The sequence below is a fragment of the Hippocampus comes genome, unplaced genomic scaffold, assembly GCF_001891065.2.
Source record: "Hippocampus comes isolate QL1 unplaced genomic scaffold, H_comes_QL1_v1.1 scaffold40, whole genome shotgun sequence".
Classification (NCBI taxonomy): domain Eukaryota; kingdom Metazoa; phylum Chordata; class Actinopteri; order Syngnathiformes; family Syngnathidae; genus Hippocampus; species Hippocampus comes.
The window spans coordinates 74,077-92,846 of NW_017842058.1; the positions used below are offsets into that span (position 1 = coordinate 74,077).

Below are 18,770 nucleotides of genomic sequence, written 5' to 3' on the forward strand. Positions count from 1 at the left end.
TCAAACAGTAAAACAGTGATGAATACCTGGGTGCGCTCCCTCGGGCTTTTTAGGTGCTTAGGTGTGCTTTGTGGGGGTTCTGGGACACAACTCAGGCTTTTTAGGGGTCTGATTGTGGTTAAGGTGGGCTAAGGTGTAGTTCGTGGGAACTCGGGAGTGTTTCATGAAGGCTTTTTTTGCGGACTTAGGTGCCCCTTTGTGGGTGCCGAGGTTCGTGTGGCATTTTTAGAGGGTCCAGCACACCTTTGTGAGGAGTTTTTGTTTCGGGAAAGATTCTTAAGGGCATGCTGTACTGTGTGGAGACTCGGGTGGTCTTGTCCATTAGCCCCAAACAGCGCCACACCCCACCACTCTGCTTGGTAAGACTGCAGTCACAGTAGAGGCTTGTGCTGTTCAGTAGATCCCACCCCAATTGATTGGTGCATGTTGTAACTGAGAAGCACCGGGGGCCAAACCAGGTCAAACGACGCAGGGGCAGAGCAGGGTCAGGCCGTTCTGGAATCAGTAATGAAAAAGCACCATTTGTGGGGACTCGGGTGTATGTTGTACATTGTGAAGGCTCAGTTCCAGGAGGCGGGGCTTGATTATGCTTCATGGAAGGGATTTCGGGAGTCCAGTGCACCTAATGGAGGCTCAGTTTGCGAGGACAGTTTCCTTCGAAAGGGCTTCATAGTGGCGCAGTTGCATTTCATACTACTCTGGAGCTACACATTAAATTTTAGGGGCTTGGGGTACACTTCATGGGGGCTGAATTGCGCCTTGTGGGGGCTTGGGCATGCTTTGACAGGAGTCGCGTGTTCTTTGTGAGGGATCAGGTACATTTTTTTGGTGGCTCTGTTGCAATACGAAGTGGTTCCCTTGTGCTAAATGGATGTGATTTTGGGGGGGTTTGGGGGTTTTAGTGGCTATGTCATCAGCGTTTTTTCAGGAGATTTTGTGTGCTTTACTGAGACCGAGGTGCCTTACATGTGGGCTCCTTGAGGTGCGCATCGTAGGTCAGGCGATCGAGACTACTCCACAGTTTAGAAATTCCTGAATCCCTGATTGTAAGTCTCTATTGTACCTTTATAAATGATTTTGTTATGAATCGTAACCATGTAACATTCATATTAAATGTGTAGCAATATCCGGACACTGGGAGTACACCTCTAAAGTCCTACGGCACTGTTCTGAGACCACTGAAGTTTTAAAGCTGTGCAGTATTCAAGAGGCATTGACTGGAGAGGATTGAAGCAGAAAAAAAAAACTCATTCAAACCATGAGCCTGCAGAATGGCTGCTCTGTTGTGGCTGTCTTCGGAGGACAAGCTTTGTTTTATGAGCCTGAGTTGGCGCGACTCTGGTGAAAGACTGTCTCTGTGGCTCGCTGATTCGTGGCAATGTTGGAAAAACTCTCATTTGGGATTTAAGTACACACGGCTTGAAAGGCTCGCAGTCAACACCTCATCAGTGAGGTCAGTGCACTCACACTTGTGCACACACATGCATACAAACTGACAAAGATGCTCACACCACACTCATGCACACACACTGACACAGTCCGGGCTCGTCCAACCAATCAGAATGAGTGAGTAGGTCCCCCCAGAAGTGGGTGGGAGAGTTGGTGAAACACAAGTCTGTCTCAGGACACACAAGTTTTTGCGTTGGTGCTTTGGGGAACTTCATTTGGGGGGGTCTCTAGAATAATCCCTTTTTTTTCCCCTGCACATTTGTTTTGGTTTAGGGAGGGGGAGCAGGGTGGGGGGGAACTCTGGGGTCCATCAGGGTACAGCTTGAGCGCAGAATGGCTGAACTGGTGCAAATCCGTAAGAAACATCTGCAGATGCCCATTTCAAGGTAAGATGGGAGCACATTTTGAGACATTTGAATGACAGCTTTCAACGCCACCTAACCCGACTGAAGGGACTTGACCACTTGTTTGAAGTGTGCTATGCTGAAAACAGCCACTAGAAGTCACTGTGTCTTTGACGAGCATGACCAAATTATTCTACGTTGTTGTTTATCTTGTTCAAAGTGTTGTTTTGTTCTGGGGATACAACGGAAACACGCATCTTTTACAAACTAGTATGCAGATCAAAAGCTGAACACTTGCACTAAACATCTGATGGCATGTTTTGTAGTCACCAGCCTGACTATACTTAGCAGCCACGACACTTGCCAGTTGTTACAGGAACACTTGACTTCCTTGCGCCGTGGCTTTGTGGGAGGGGAAACAAGTTGCGCGGATGATGGGTCATGTGGCTTTTGTGTTGGTTAGGGCTTTGACGTCTTTGCGTCAGTTGGTGAACACAACTGCACATTGTTGGCAACGCGATGTTTCTTTTGTCGTTTCATTCACCATGAAAAGTACAGTCAAGACCCCATTTGTATTCGAAAACGGTAAAATGTGGAGAGCATACTGTCAATAAAAGAGTCCGCATTAAAGCATTCTTATTATTTTTCGGAACATTTTATGGTATTTTGACTAAATGTTCCAGACCCAAATTTTCAAAGCTTTGTCGGTACATGCATGTGGCATATATGTGAAACCGATCTCCCCTGGGAGCCAAAGAACTTGAGAGGTACAGCAGCTCAAGATAAGAGAACAAATATATTGTATCTTTTAAGCTAAACTAATGCCGAGTATGGAAGGATAATGTGCTAAACTAAACTCAACTATTATTACCTTCCCCAAGTTCAAGGAGTGTTTTTTTGTATTTTCTGGCTGGACATGAGATGAGATGAAGTCGCTGCAAAGCCTGTGAAATATTGTTAGAAGTAATATAAATTTTAAAATATGCCATTTTTATTCTCTTTACATTTTGATTTAAAATAAACGTTTGTGCAGTTTTTTTTAATGCATATTCGAAAAGTATAGTTTATCAGAATGGTCAGATTAGCAAGTGGATTTTAAAACTGGGGCAGGTGCGGCAGCTTGATAAAAAGAAAGATATTTGCCTGCAAAAATGACTTAAGCTACAGTTAAGACCAAAATTATTCACACCTTGGCCAAACCGTACAGCAAAAAAGAAATTAAACTGTCCAAAATGATTCATAGGTTTTCTCAATACAGTACAGGTGTACCCAGTATTCTATTTGTATGGTTTACTTCAATGCTTGAGCACACCAGCAGTTTGAGAAAATGTAAGAAAATATTTAAATATTTAGATTATTCAGAACTGGCAAAGTTTTGAGTTTAAGTGACTGAATGTGATGAAGAAGTAACTTTTTGCTGGACATAATAAAACTCCATCTACACACACACACACACACACACACACACACACACACACACACACACACACACACACATTTAAAAAAGATATAAATATAAAAATATAAAAAAATAGAGAAAAATAGTAAAAGTCTATATCTCTTCATACCCTTATTTATAAGCATACTAAAAGTTGTTTTCTTCAATGGGAGGGTAGGGGGGGGACAGGCCTTATAGTGGTACAGCTCGACACATTACCAAATATGGTTCCTCACCTCTTGTATGAAACCTGCAATAGCACTAAAGCATGTTAGTTCAAGGAATTGTGTGGTATCTTCGCACCGCTTGAGTATAGTAAAGCAGTAAGAGCATGTCGTCAAGTCGTAACAGTGAGGCTCCTCTCCGTACAAGACAAAAGAGATTTGTCAATCATCTCCATAAACAAAAGTGCACTTGACAAGTCATTTCCGGGGAAAAGGCGCTGTCAAATGTTTCCCCAGCTGCTAAAACCCCAAAAGAAGGAATTATCTGGAAAGATTATGAGCGCTGACATTCGGGCGCTTGCTATTTTTATGGCTCAACAGCTTTCTGAAGATGGTGCCAGATTGATAAACACTTGAAAAAGCCGCAAGTGCCAACGGCAGCATCCTCGCCTGTTGGGTCGGCCGCACGGCGTCGTCTGGCAGTGCTTCAACAACGGTCACGAAGGGGACGAGGGGGGAGAGAAAGTCCTACGTTATTTGAAAGAAAGTCGCGTCCCGTCCAATAAATCTGCATGAGAGAATAAATTGCTTCTGTAAACAGAGGATGAGATTTCTCATGGAGACCCAAGTAAACCTGTTGAAGCTTTGAAGATTTATGAATCGCATGAATGCAAGGCACATGTCACAATTTATTAACCCTTCAAAAGGGCACTCTATATAATCCTCACAGCAATTAAACACGAGTAGCACATGCACTCCTAATGCCCAAAGGAATTTAAAAGTTGCCTGTCATCGAGAAAAAGTAATATTATGACAATGAATTGATATTTTTAGAGATAAAATACTTGCAATTAGGAAAACTGGATTCCCAAAATATTCATCGTAAAATCTCGAGTAGTCTCTGTTATCTCTGTCGTCCATCATGAAAGCAGACTGATTATATTTTGTGTTTAGTCAAAATAAGGTATTGGTAAATATTTGCTTTTACTTTGGAAAACAAAGAGCGAAAATCGGTTTCAAAAAGGTTGGTGAGTACAAATTGTTGTTTGGCAGTTTTTTTTTGTTTTTTTTTTTATCATTGAACAATACCAAATCAATAACCATAATTGGTTAAACAACAATGGGGCAGATTTTTTTAATACATGAGTGCAAACTAAAATGTTATCTGAATGTTCGAGGAATCGATGAATATTTATATTTTTTCACTTTAAAGGACTTCAACCACTTCACTCTTCAATATGCGTCACAAATATTAATATTATATGTTTTATGCCAACGCTATTTGCAATTGCATAAATTCAAATTGAAATAATTAACATAATGCAGTCATTTTAAGTTACGAAAGAGAAATAAAAGGAAACAACATTGAAAGTTTGATTATATTAATAAGGATGCTTTTTGTTTACCCTTTTAGGCTAATTCAGGCAACAGAGATGACAATTGTAACATTGCACCCGCATTTAATCCAACACAGCCAAAAATGGCTTGGAAATGAAAAACTGAATGTCACAAAATGTTCCGAGGAGCTCTGACTTTTGAATTATATCCTCATTTGTTGTTGACAATAATCACTCTCAGAGTCCCAATTCTCAAAACGTTACTTTCGCAAAGTGCGCCTTACATAAGGCCCAAAGCATGGGAAGTTTTACTCGCATGGAAAGATTGGCAGCCATGATGCCCTTTTTGCCACAGGCATTTTTTTGTTCCCCTCCTTGAGACAATTTGGCATAAAATGGCTTGCAAATGAACTCTTGAGAAGACCTCATCGCCTGCTCTGAACGTCAAGATTTAAACGCGCGCTTGCAGTTTTGACTGCCGATGCTCCTGTATTTACAAAAACGCACATGTAAGACGGATTTCTTCACGCCAATGTGGATAAAAAAAAAACTGGACCAAGTGGCTCGGGGAACTGCTGCCCCCGCGACCTGACCTCGGATAAGCGGATGGATTATTAACCAATTAGTGTTTAAAAAAAAAAAGGCTGAGGACCAATGTTGCATGAAGACATTCGCTGTATGTTTCCCAACACTTCACACAGTCTCACTTAAAAGGATATCATTACGTTTATAATAACAATAATAGCATTATTAAAGATAATTGGAGCAAATTCATTGTTTTAGAAGTGTGTATGAAACTGGTAGCCTGTCGCATTTATCAGAACCCAAGAAGTAGCTCTCGGTTTCAAAGAGGTGGGTGATATCTTTAACCTTGCATGAATGTATGGAGTTTAGCCCAGCCGACTTTTGGCAAGAGATCTTGAAATGGTGGCCAATCAATCACATAAGGTATAAACAAACTTGAATGGAGCTAAAATGTCTGTTTTGGGGAGGTATGAAGAAGCCTATTTACGTCACGAAAACCTGCACAAGCACAGGAAGCCCGCAGCTCAGATTCAAACCCAGTCTGAAAAACACACCAAGTATAGCAAAGGCATGACACCAGCGATTCCCAAAAGTTGGACCAAAAGAGCCCTGCAAGCGGCATAAATCTCTAAATCTGTTCAACCAAACAATAACTCAGGTCAAATCAAGTCAAGTTTATTTCTGTAATCCTTAGTCAAAAGAGTCTGAAAGGGCTTCACGGGCACACAGTTTAGAAAAATCAACATCATCGCCAACTCTAGGCACCCCCCTGAGTAAGGAAAAACTCTGAGAAAACCCATTCACGGGGGGAAAAAAGGAGGAAAGCTTGAGAAGAGATTGGCAAAGAAAGTGTGGGGGTGCGGTTGGGGTGGAGGGCTTCAGCAGTAAAACAGGCCAAAGTGCAGATATCAGGGGGTAAGGCAGGCAAAGAGACGAATTGCCTACTAGGTGTGGTTTAACCAAATGCGAGAGTGGAGAAAATCCAGGCAAGTATTAAATCGAGATTAAACATTGTTCAAATTTCTGTGGGTAGGGCAATCCCAAAACACTGGAGTCCGAACAGAGAATGCTCAAGATCCGAGAGCCGCCTTCTAAACAACCACGCTCACAAACGACATCTACATTTCTGTGCGTCTTTCAACATATGAAATAAATCATTCCTTTATGACGGCTTTCAGGCTTCGGAGCATCTTGAAGCAGATGGAGGACAAAGACGTTGACTTTGAAGACATCAAAAAAAATCTGGACTTGACAGCATCACTATTGGAGGCTGTTTATCTGGATGGAAGCAGGTAGGAAAATACGAAAAACACTGGCATGGTGAGATTATTGACACATCTTTGGCATTGTCGGACAGGGGGAAGAAAAAACTGTGCAGAATATGAAATTAACTTTGCATTCAGTGTGTGTAGATGGATGTGTGTGTGTGTGCATGTCAGGCAGTGCTTGGAGTCTGAAGACGACCTCCAGCAGCTTCAGTCTGATGGAGTTCCCGCAGAGGTTACTGATTGGCTGGCATCAACATTCACTCAGAGGGTCCGACAGTTGAAGCGCCGGTCAGACGAGAAGCCCAAGTTTCGTAGCATCGTGCATGCGGTACAGGCTGGGATTTTTGTGGAGAGGTATTTCTTTTTTTTGTTTGTTCATAATTTCTGAGTCATATTGGGGCGATGGATGACAATACAAGTGGTCGCCAGTCAGTCACAGGGCAAAGAGACAACCATTCATACTCATACTAAGAGTCTGAACAGGAATCAAACCCACGCTTCCTGCACAAAAGTCGGCAAGCAACAAGGATAGGTCTCCATTCAGCCACAGTGCACGCAGAAATAATCGCTCACATTCACCAGTCTGTTAACAGAAATCGACCCCACGCTGAAAGTGTGCGATGAATTAAAAAAAATAAAATAAAAATTTGCTGTGTGAATGACTTTGCCCAAGGACCGGTCGCCTGTCAATCACAGGGCAAATAGACAGACAACCATTCATATTCATAAATCCAGTCAGTGTGCAAGAATCAATCCCACGCTCAAAGCATGAGTCAGCTGAGCAAAGCAATACGCTAAGGATTCGTCGCAACCCATCCCAGTTGCGAATTACAGGGTGCATAGGTCACTTGTCAATCAAATAGTTGCGAATTTACCATGATGAGATGATCGCATTTTGACTTAAATGCAACCACTGAGGCGATGCAGCATTTTTTCTAGACCACAACCTTAACAAACCCACTACGCGCCATCTTGAACAATGAAACATTGGCCCCCAGTTTCTATTTGGAAACATCCTCACCCAAGTGTATGGGGACTTGGAGGATTTATATAAACACCTCCCGAGACGCGTTTGCTGCACAGTCTCAGCATGTGAACTTCAAGTGAACTGAACATAAACATTGCATTATTCCAGGATGTTCAAGAGGGCCTACACGGCCTCCATGCCAGACCAACCTGCCGCCATCATAAAGTGTCTGAGGGTAAGCCCCCCCACCAAAGTATCTTGCTGTGAGTCGCGTGTTTGTGCAGCTTGTCCGAGCGCAGCACGAATATCAATAATGCTATCGTGCTAACCGCCTTTTCTCAATCTCTCTCCTAAGGACGTTGACCGCTGGAATTTTGACGTGTTTGCCTTGAACGCCGCCAGCTCTGATCACGCACTGCAAACACTCTTCTTTGAACTAGTTACCAGATATGAACTCAACAGCCGCTTCAAGGTCCTTTTTGCACTCTTTCTCATTAGACAGAGCATATGAAGCCACTTTTCCACCGAGTGCTACAGTTGAATCAGGAACAGTAAACGCCGGACATGACTTACATGTGTAGGCGGGATAGTGGCAGAGATGGGGAAATCCAAGTCCAGAAAGTTAAAACCCAATCCAGAGTGTGGCTTCAGCCACAGGTGCTTTTACTCAACAGGCAGGCAAAACGAGCTTGTTCACTCAACCTGCGAATGTCACATGACCAAACTCAGAAAACAGGTGATCTGTGATTGGCCGTTACTTGAGCCCTGAGCAACTGTGATGTCATTTTCAGTCGACAACAAGTGGCAAAAATGTCATCCCTTGAGATGGATACAAATGGGTGAATGTTGCTGCTTAATTCGTCTTCCACAAACAATATTAATGATAATGCCATGTTGAGTTGAGACTAGTGGGGGAGTATGGAACATATAATTGTGAGGAAAATTCGTCACTTGACGTCCCTTTTTCGACCAAGGGCCCAAGTTTCGTGCCAAGCTCAAGTCTAGCGCAAAGTGCAGTCTTAAGAGTTTTCTTTCCTTTGGTATTTTGCTAGACTTTGCTCAGGTGGAAATGGGCGTAATGTGGAGTTTGCACCTTTGTGCACCATTGTGGAGTGGAAGCAGTCTATCCCCGGCCAATCCTCGTGGCATCTCTCATTTGCATTGAAATCAGGGCGGTCTGGGTGCAGTACGCCCAAGTATGCCGTGCTTGACGTTGCGCAAACAAAGACAGACTCGCTGAGCTCCGTGCATAGCACTGATGACATTGGCAAGTGAACTGCAAGCTCTCCCCTTGCAAATGATATAGTCAGCCATGCATGTGACATGGACAATTGGAGACCCCTTGCACTGTGTGTGACCCCCACCCCCAACTACTGCGTAATAATGATGGGGGTGCTATTAAAATATTTTTAAGAGAAGAACGATTATAATCTGTTCAACAAATTGATTTCGACAATGATCCAGAGGGATTGTCCCACGCTGGTGTCATACATATGAATGAAATGCATGACATCCACCACACATGTCCATCGAGCGTTGAATTTGCCTGTGCCTTGATCAAATACACAAAAATCATTGTGCAACATCTGCGCTACACTGGGAGGCGAGGCAGGAACACCCAGTGAGGCGTAGCGCGTCTACCTAATTCACAAACGCGCTGAACTTGACCCCAGCAATAAAATGATTATGCACCCTTTTTGTCACTACTTTCTGTTACTAATTTTGGGATGAAACGGGGGCGAGGCAAGTCAGTGTGCTGGAACGCCAGGAGAGGGCCAACACAGCCCCAAACACAGTCGACTAGACTTGGGCTGGCACGAAAATCAACTTTTGCGCCGAGCACACGGGTGCCAATTTACCAAAACAGGGTCCCAATACTTGAGGAGCGAAGACCAAGTAAAGACTTTAGACCAATCGGGTTAAAAATAATAACTTAAATCACCTAAAACCAAGTTAAGACTTGGATGAGTCAAAACTAAGGCTTTGAGGAATTAAAACCAGGTCATGACCAACACGTTTAGGAGTCAACTCTAAGGAGTTTAGACGTAAATAAAGAGGTTTTGATGACTTCAAATGAAGAACAAAGTCAAGGCTAAAATTATGTGGAGTCAAAACTAGGACCTTGAGGACTTAAAACACAATCAAGACGAAGACTGTGAAGAGTAGAGACCAAGTCAAAAATCAAATTCTGAGGAGATAAGATGAAGTCAAGACCAAAACTTTGAAAAGTTAAGAACATGACAAAACCAAGACTTTAAGGAGTTAAAACAAAATCACGACCAACATATTGATACATTAAAACAAAGACCAATCGATGATGGAGTTAAGAACAATTCAAGACCAAGGCAATGAGACCACTAGACTGAATCATTGTGGCCATTTTCTGAAGTAATAGTGACAAATGTCCGACCGTACACACGTATAATTTTGGTACCTTTCACACACTGACAACGGAAAGAAAAAAATCCAGAACGTAATGAATGAAACAGATCCAGACTGCTTGGTGGAGAACAAAAGACACCGCTTGGAAATCGTTTAGCCTCCAGATCAGTAGGTCAGTATTTGTTTTTCTGTGGCGTTTGTTGCTATTCGCAGTACGAGTCCCACAGATCGTATTAGATTTCGCTGGAATTTGCAAGGGGTTAAAAAGGGGCTCATGCAATTGATTGATTTGTTCTAGATTCCCATCTCGAGCCTCACGCTGTTCCTGTCTGCTGTGGAGAGAGGATACTGCAAACACAACAACCCATACCACAGCCATGTGCACGCAGCGGACGTCACCCAGACCATGCACTGCCTGCTGCTGCGATCCGGTCTAGTGGTACAATTCGGATGTTGATGAATTAAAGTCAAGATAAAGACTTTGCTGACCAACGCAACAGTTAAGACTTTGACGAGTTAAGAACCATGTTAAGACTTGAGATGTCAAAAATTCAACACCAAGTCAAGACTTTGAGGAGTCAAGACATGGAGGAGTTTGGAGGACTTGGAGGAGTGAACAAGAAAGGACCAAGAATCTGTGAAGTTGGGACTAATTCAAGATAAAAACTTTAAAGAGTTGACTCTGAGTCAAGACCGAAACTTTGATGAGTTGTGACCAATTTAAGACCAAGACTCTGAGGAGAAAAAGTCATGTCAAGTCTGAGACTTTCAGGAGTCAAAACAAACACAACGGAGTTAAGATTAAATCAAGACCAAGGTTTTAAGGGCTTAAGACCAACAGAAGACTGGAGACTTTGAGTAGTTCACACCAAGTCAAGACTGAGACATTTTCATGCAAGGGCAAGTCTAGTTTACTGTGTTTGAGAATTTGGCAGACCGAACTTTGAGGAATCAAGACCAAGTCAAGACTTTAGACTTTGAGGAGTTAAGACCAGGTCAAGACTACATGAAGGTGGCTCCATGATTGATCGATTGGTGTGTTTCTGCCATGTAACAATCAGCATTGGCTTAGTGAGCTGGAGGTGATGGCGTCATTGTTCGCTGCAGCCATTCATGACTACGAGCATACGGGGACCACCAACAACTTTCACATCCACACAAAGTAAGTTGGGTTTTTTCCCCTGGAAAAATGACTCCATCCTTAGCCAAATTCGAACAAATGTGGCCATTTGTGTAACATCCTGTTATGATGTCAAGGAATATAAAATACACTGTTTGTTGTTTTATAGAGGGCTAAACTCTTAACACAAACATGTTCACGGCGGGAGGTCAGTATTTTTAGATGCCGTATATCCATCCTCGCAGGAGAGACTCTTGCATTATATATGGCTCACTGTTTATATGTCCAACGAAATACAGTGGACCCTACTCAAGTGGAGCGCCTCGAAAAGTGCAACAACTTGGAGTTCAACCAAAACGATCTGAAAAATGATGCTTCACAAGCTTAAAATAAAACAACGTTTCTAACCATCGTAAGCGTAGTACAGGAAATGTAACATGACGATGAAGTAGGGCTTCTGGTTTGGCAGTACAATAAGAGCAATAAAATGAATTCTGAGGTCAAAAGCCTAATGGCTAATGACAAACAGCATATTCTGTAACCACTACAGACAAAAAAAAAAAAAACACCACTTTTATTGTGGTTAACTTTTCTGATTATTCAAATGTTACTTAAAGATTTGCCTGAACAATTCATGAGGTTTTTGGGATAGTACAGTTTATAGTTTGGAACTATTTCACTTTACAATGGGGCCTTGAGATAGGAATTTAATTGTTCCGTGATCATGTTCATAACTCAACACATTTGTATCACAAATCCATCCCTCCGTTATCTGAACCACTTCTCCTCAAGGGGGCTTCTTTCTCATTTGAAACATATGGAAAGACCATTCATCAATTTCAGCCTCCCCAACCACATTTTGACAATGTGCTTTTCATAAGCTATATTACAGACATACTTTAGTAGCATAACAGCAGAAAACAATGTCCTCCTGTCAATTAATGGTGATCCAGCGTGCCCCGACACAAATTAGATGGCAGAGCAATGCATTAAAACACTTAGACTTGTAAATGAAAACAAAAAATTCTTCAGCTCGAAAGATGCTTACCTCCCCATTGGACATCAACAGAAAAAGGGGAGAGCCAAAGGCGGGAGCACCATTCAAAAGAGGCAGTGCCACATTAATTATTGAAGGTGGGGAGAGGGGGCACATAACATTTTTGTTCCACCCTTTGATAATGGATATAACAAAGAACATTCATCATTTCACAGATTTGGTGTATTACAGTACAGTAAGTATTTCCAGTTTTTTTTTTTATTATTATTAATCTGGCCCTGTTCTACATGCTTCTCAGTAAAGTGCAATAATATTTGTCAATCTTCGCAGATGATAAAGAATAGATGACAGTGAGTAAATTATCTGTCTACCAATTTTTTTGGTGCTTAACGGGTTATAACACAGATGCTATCAGTTTGCGTTTCCCATTAGGTTTTAGCGTGAAGCTCGTGGACTCTTTAGGCAAAGTTATCTAGTTATTTGGAATACCAAATGTGTAGTTCTCTTTGTCTCATATTTAATTTGGAAGAAAATAGTTTCTTGTAGTAAAGTGAGTTGAGTGGAGTTCACAGCCACGAAACAGAACTTGTATCTCAAATATTTCCTCACATTCAACATTCACACGCAAAATCCTCTAAAACAGGGGTCCCCAACCTTTTTTGACCCACGGACCGGTTTAAGTCAGACAATATTTTCAGGGACCGGCATTTAAGGTGTGGCGGATTAATACAACAAAATAATATGGTATGAGCTGCATGAAAACTGTGGTGTTTTCGAAATATAATAATAAACACAAGGAGCGTCTAATCTGGTCGCAACACTCTTATCGCTCTGGTAATGTTTAATGCCTTCAAAATACGATACAACGCAAATTCAAAGTGCATGAAAATGACGACTCACCACAGCCCCGAGCTTGATTTTCTGCAATCAGACAGTCCCATCTCGGGGTAATGACACCTTAAGTGTGTGGTTTATGTCGAGTCTACTTCGTAATTTTGTTTTAGTCGCCGTTGCTGCAGAAACTCCACACCTCACACAGGTAGGATGCCGGAAATAGCAACAGTGCTATTGTGGCGATCTCAGAGTATTCAGCCATAAATTTGATCCAGTTGTTTCGAACGTACTTTTAAGGCCGCCGTCATTTGCGATCTCCAAGCAGCTTTTTTACTCATTTTGCGGGCTTCAGCCTTTTGTTTATGAGCGTCATCGGTCACCTGACCGAGAAGTGTGCCTTGACGTGAGTCAAGCGTGACACAGACGGATGTAACAGAGAATCCGGTAATTTTTCAAAATAAAACATTTCGCAATCCGAAATTAATAAAACGGAAAAAAGGCAAGTTCTTTCTGTGCGGCCCGGTACCAAATGCCCTGCGGACCGGTACCGGTCCGCGGCCCGGCGGTTGGGGACCCCTGCTCTAAAAGATAGTTTGTATCTCAAAAAAACTTGTAAATTGCATCACTCATAGCTCAAGCTCCCACCGTATTTCCTATGGGTAAAATGGTCAACTCGTTCAAACAATGAGTGCACCTACCTTTCATGGATGTGTTTTTGTTTTGGGTTTTTTTGCCTTGTCAGGTCTGACTTTGCACTGATCTACAATGACCGCTCGGTGCAGGAAAGTCATCATCTGAGCGCAGCATTCCGCCTCCTGCAGGACGACCAAATGAATATCTTCATTCATTTGACTCGCGAGGAGTGGATGTAAGGCTTTTCCTATTTTCAAAAGCCCTTTATGTTTTAGATTTACATTTTAAAGGTCAAACCAAGGCCAACCCACGATAAAGTTTGCTCTCAGTGCTAGCGGGACCAACTAGGTAATCCCATCGTGCGCATTTTACAGCACGGCACAGCATCGAATTGCAAACAATAACGCTAGTTTACTTCACACTTGACTTTTAAGGGGATGAACTGCGATTTACTAGAGTTTCCATCATTCGGTACAACTTACGGCACTCAATAAGCCGAGGCTGAATCAACAAAATAGAAGAATAGGTCACAACAACACAAAATTACAACCTTATACAGTACACTTGTGAAGTGTGAGACCAGTAAGATTTGCTTTTTGGGAAAAAAAATAGAATTTATTATTGTCGTCATCTGAAGGCTTTTAATTAACACTATAATTTCAGATCACAACTTTTTTTTCTCTTGTAAAATAATTTATTTATTCTTGTATGATTAAAGGTAGAGCCTGTAGAATTTAGCACCATCTAGTGGTGAACGAATAGAATACAACGACCTAAGGTCGAAGCGCGTGCATTTTTAAGCATGCAGGTGACCTGCTTTTTTTTTATTTTATTTTTCAAATCCTTTTTGTGAAAGTCAGACTGATAGGATGCTACGGGTGCACTGTGCACTAACTGATCTAAATATTTTTCCAATGTGATATTCAAGCTTTGTTGCTGCAACGTGGGGTTGATGGAAGCAATCTTTTTTTTTTTTTTTTAGCACAGGAAGAAGGACATCTGAAATTGTCCTTTTGTACCATTTTCATGCAATATTGCTGTTTCAAAACCTCGATGTATTTTGTTGTAATCAACGGATGCGCACAAAGGGAGCTGCGTTCCCTTGTCATCGAGATGGTGCTATCGACAGACATGTCCTCTCACCTCCTCCAAGTAAAAGCCATGAAATCCTGTCTGCAGCAACAAGAACGGTAATGCCACGTATGTTGAAGAACTCTTTAGGGAGCACTTAACAGCATTATTAATTTTCGGTCTGACAGGATCGAGAAGTCCAAGGCGTTATCACTATTGCTGCACACGGCCGACATAAGTCATCCGTCTAAACCCTGGTCTCTGCACTCCAGATGGACCAAAGCCCTGATGGAAGAGTTCTTCAGGCAGGTAGGAACATGAAAAATATTTTTTTTTTTTATTAAATTTTTTTTGGGGGGGTTGGTAAAATTCAGATATTCCTCTTATAAGATTACATTTTTTTCATGCAACTTTTTTCTGAGTTTTTACTCGTGGCACCACCACATAAATTTCATGATACAATATTTGTGTGGCTCGACTCCACAACCGCTTTGAAGTGCCATTCACATACAAAAATCGCCAACTGCGTCTTCCATCACGAGTCTGTTCCTATCATTGAGCGCTTTTTTTCCCATCCAAAATAGAAAAGAAGAGGCGTACTGTGCTGCCTCGCTGTTTCTCTTTAGGAACTATACAAGAAAAGGCTTTTCAGTGTTGTTTCTACTGTGAGGTGGGGGGGAAAAAAAGAAAAACACTTTAGATGTATCACATAAGCTTGGCGTAGATATTTTGAGTCTTGGAGTGGGATGCCTTTTAAGATAGCGGCTGGTTGTCTCTTTCTACCATGGGGAGGGTGATAGAGAAGCGGAGCTCGGTCTGCCCTTCTCGCCACTGTGTGATCGAAAAAGCACCCTCGTGGCCGAGTCCCAGATTGGTATGTCCACCAAACACACACACAACAACACTTTTCATTTTGCTGCAAATAACATCACACGGAAGTTGGACTGTGTTTCCCGTAGGTTTCATCGACTTTATCGTGTACCCAACGTTCTCCCTGCTGACGGACATGGCGGAAAAGATTGTGGTGCCTCTGGTGGAGGAGAACCCAGGTCCGCCGGACCCCTGTAACAGACACAGGTACTGGCCTTTTTTTCCAAACTAACAAGCTTATCATCTCACAATATAATCAAAAATTATGCCCACAGATGTGCGTAATAAAATGAACCTACGGCCTGTAGACGTAAAACGCAGGATTGAAGAGGATTTAACATTCACTAATGCTCAGCAAAAATTACGCTGATCTGAAATACTGTTTTCATTCTTCTTTCAAATGTACACCGTGTAAAGGAAAATAGTGTGCTGTCGCCTAATGGTCAACAGTGGAATTGCACTAAAAATAAATGTGAGCCAGAACAAAAGATGGAGAGCGACACACCATATGAAAATAATTCATGAACTAATTGGACCACAAACCCGGAACCCGAGATGGAGAAGGGGATTACTGTACATTTTTGTAATAAAGAAAAATATAAATATGAAAAAATAAGTGACAATAAAGAAATAAACTGGTTCAATGGCGTGCAATTAAGCCAGAAATCAAACAGATGCACACTGACGTTCATTAATGGGTTCTCTCTCTCTCTCTCTCTCTCTCTCTCTCTCACGAGGTACTGCTATTTCATGAGCCCATATCGGTTTCACCCAGCGACCATTTAAAATTTTTTTGAAAAGGCACAAGCAAAGTCAAATTTTCTGTTACCACCTCCTAGTCGAGGTGGGGTCCTTCCCCTGGAATAAGTATCGCGTGAAGTGAAGTCATCCTTTAATTCTGATACAATTAGGTATGATTGGTACTACGTTGAACAGATTTTTTGCGACATTGGAAGGCCGTTTTGCTTCATTGTTGGTCAAAATTGAAGCATAAAAAGATTTCAACCAGCTCAACAGTTAAAGTATTATCAACTGTCTGGCACATTAGGCCAGGTGGTAAATAATTGGTATATCCACTTCTGAGGACTCTTTTATCTCGTCATGTCTCTTTTACTTGCGTCAGTTAGGTAGAACTATATATAAAAAAAAATAATAATAAATCACACTCGTACTAGAGCTTTCTCCCCGGTTGCCTGGTGACTGTCTGCTGTATTGCCTCTGTGCTGTGTTTTTTGGCTTACTAGTAATGTGTGGAAAGAGAGCTCCAGAGGCCTGCAGTGGAGTCTGGCTCATATCACAGCCGAGCTGGTCAGCTTCCGTTCAACGTGGACGCGTCACACCGACGACAACAAGCTCAAGTGGAAAGACGGAGGATCCAAAGGTATTTTCCCCATCAGTCAACATCCACAGGACAGTGTGCTGTCCAGACAGCTGATTGCAATTGAGGCACAATGTCCATAAATAAGCTGTGTTGAGTCACACAATCTATTTTACAGCAGTTTCAGACAACAAGAAAAATACACATACAGTACATTGTAGCTATTTATTTCTTCTTTTTTTTTTTAACCCTGCAGGATTTTCAGAAGCCCAGGTGTCAAAAGAGCTGAGAGGCGCAACAGAGGAGCAGTCGCATAAATCACAGCAGGATGCCACCACATACACAAACCAGTCAACTTGACTACTTTAAAAAAAAAAAGTCATTTGAACAATATATCTGTTAGGCTGAATGTCACTGTTTGTAACAAAACCACAATGTTATGATACTGCCCCATTTTTAATAACATAATTTAATGGTACAATTGTGTAACATGCTGGCCATGTTGTGTTATAACTAGAGCATCTTATTAAATTAATTTCCAAGCAGCTTGTTGCAAGTGTTATATTCACATTATCGTCCCTTTTCTAACCCGCTTATTCTCACGAGGGTTGCGGGCATTCTGGCCCCTATCCCACCCGCCTTCGGACAGTAGACGGGTACACCCTGAACTAATCGCAGGGTGTACATAGACAAACAACCATTCACACTCACAATCACACCAAGGGACAATTTAGAGCGTTAGAACATATTATTGTAAAGTTGTTTTTTTTTTTGTTTTTTTTATTTTACGCGTTGACTTCCCCCTTATGTTTAAAACACACTCATTATTCCATTATTTTTATTACTTTGATGATGAGGACGACTGCAATATTATTTTATTCACTGCTCAAGCATGACTTGACTCATTTCCCTCTTCGATTTATAGTATCAGATTATTTCTGTTCATATGCAGCTTCAATGCCATTATTGTTTTGATTCCATTGAAGCTAAAAAGTATACAAGCAACACAAATTTACATTATAATGCGCTTGTTTTAGAGCTTCAATTATGTTTCAGGGGGGTTAAAATGTAAAATTACTGTTAATATTAATCAATACAGTGTCATTTGGTTCCTCTTGAACTGAAAGGATTCATATTTCCTTTTTTTTTATATATTGAAGATAATCAATGGAAAACAGTAAAACCCATCAAAGCTCTAAATGGACTAAACGTGTTGAACTCGGGGGGGGGGCGATTTTTACGTCAATAGATTGTATAATAGCAGCTTGTATGGGCTGTCATTATATTGTGTTGATGGCAGTTGTGCCCAACCTTTTTTGACCAAATATCTACTTTTCGATCGATCAACCAACCTCCCGCAATCAATCGAACTGTTACCGCACACGGCGCGCATACGCACGCACTTACACACGCATGCCCCGATGAGCAATAGACATAACGACCCATAAAATGAACGAAACAGAAAAGAATAAAAAAGACACAAAAGTTTGTGAGTTTGTGAAAAGGGCTTGCTGCCTACCTTAGTGGGAGACCTGACTCGGATGCATGTGACGCACTTTCGCAGCATGTCCATGATCGTAGCTCACGTGTACCGTTTGAAAATGCTTCTCCCTGCACTCCACTGATTCCCATGCCTTGTCCGTGCCCTCGGTGGACTGTACACGAAACAAATTCGAAATGTAAATAATAACAATAAAAGCTACAGCGCAACAGCTCTGATCGCAAGCTGCAATTCCAGACGGCTGAGCGTTAACAACTTCCGGTGATTCGGATCACGCGCCACCGGAAGTTAAAGGTGACCAGCTTTTTTATTTTATTTTTTTTAAATACTTTTTGTGAAAGTGATACTGATAGGATGCTAACGGTGCAGTGTGCACTAACACAAAAAAATATATATATATATTAAAAAAAAAAAAACACTCACACGGACAAATCTTTGATCAGTCCGCAAGTTACCGGTCAATCGCGATCCACGTATTGGGCACCACTGGTCTATGGTACCTATTGCGACTGGTGAATTTGCAAACTGCCTCAACTGATGCATACTTAACCA

General features: G+C 41.8%; 1 protein-coding gene across 1 annotated transcript; it reads left to right on the forward strand.

The window, feature by feature from the left end:
- The first annotated feature begins 1,706 nt into the window (after positions 1–1,706).
- Positions 1,707–17,262, forward strand: LOC109510644 (calcium/calmodulin-dependent 3',5'-cyclic nucleotide phosphodiesterase 1B). The gene is made up of 14 exons (XM_019861118.1): positions 1,707–1,835; positions 6,436–6,549; positions 6,697–6,879; positions 7,661–7,727; positions 7,848–7,964; positions 10,173–10,313; positions 10,936–11,036; positions 13,568–13,693; positions 14,547–14,648; positions 14,718–14,838; positions 15,322–15,403; positions 15,489–15,606; positions 16,644–16,780; positions 16,974–17,262. The coding sequence occupies exons 1-14, from the start codon at positions 1,783–1,785 to the stop codon at positions 17,075–17,077; spliced, it is 1,566 nt and encodes a 521-aa protein (XP_019716677.1). The 5' UTR covers positions 1,707–1,782; the 3' UTR covers positions 17,078–17,262.
- The last annotated feature ends 1,508 nt before the right edge of the window (positions 17,263–18,770 follow it).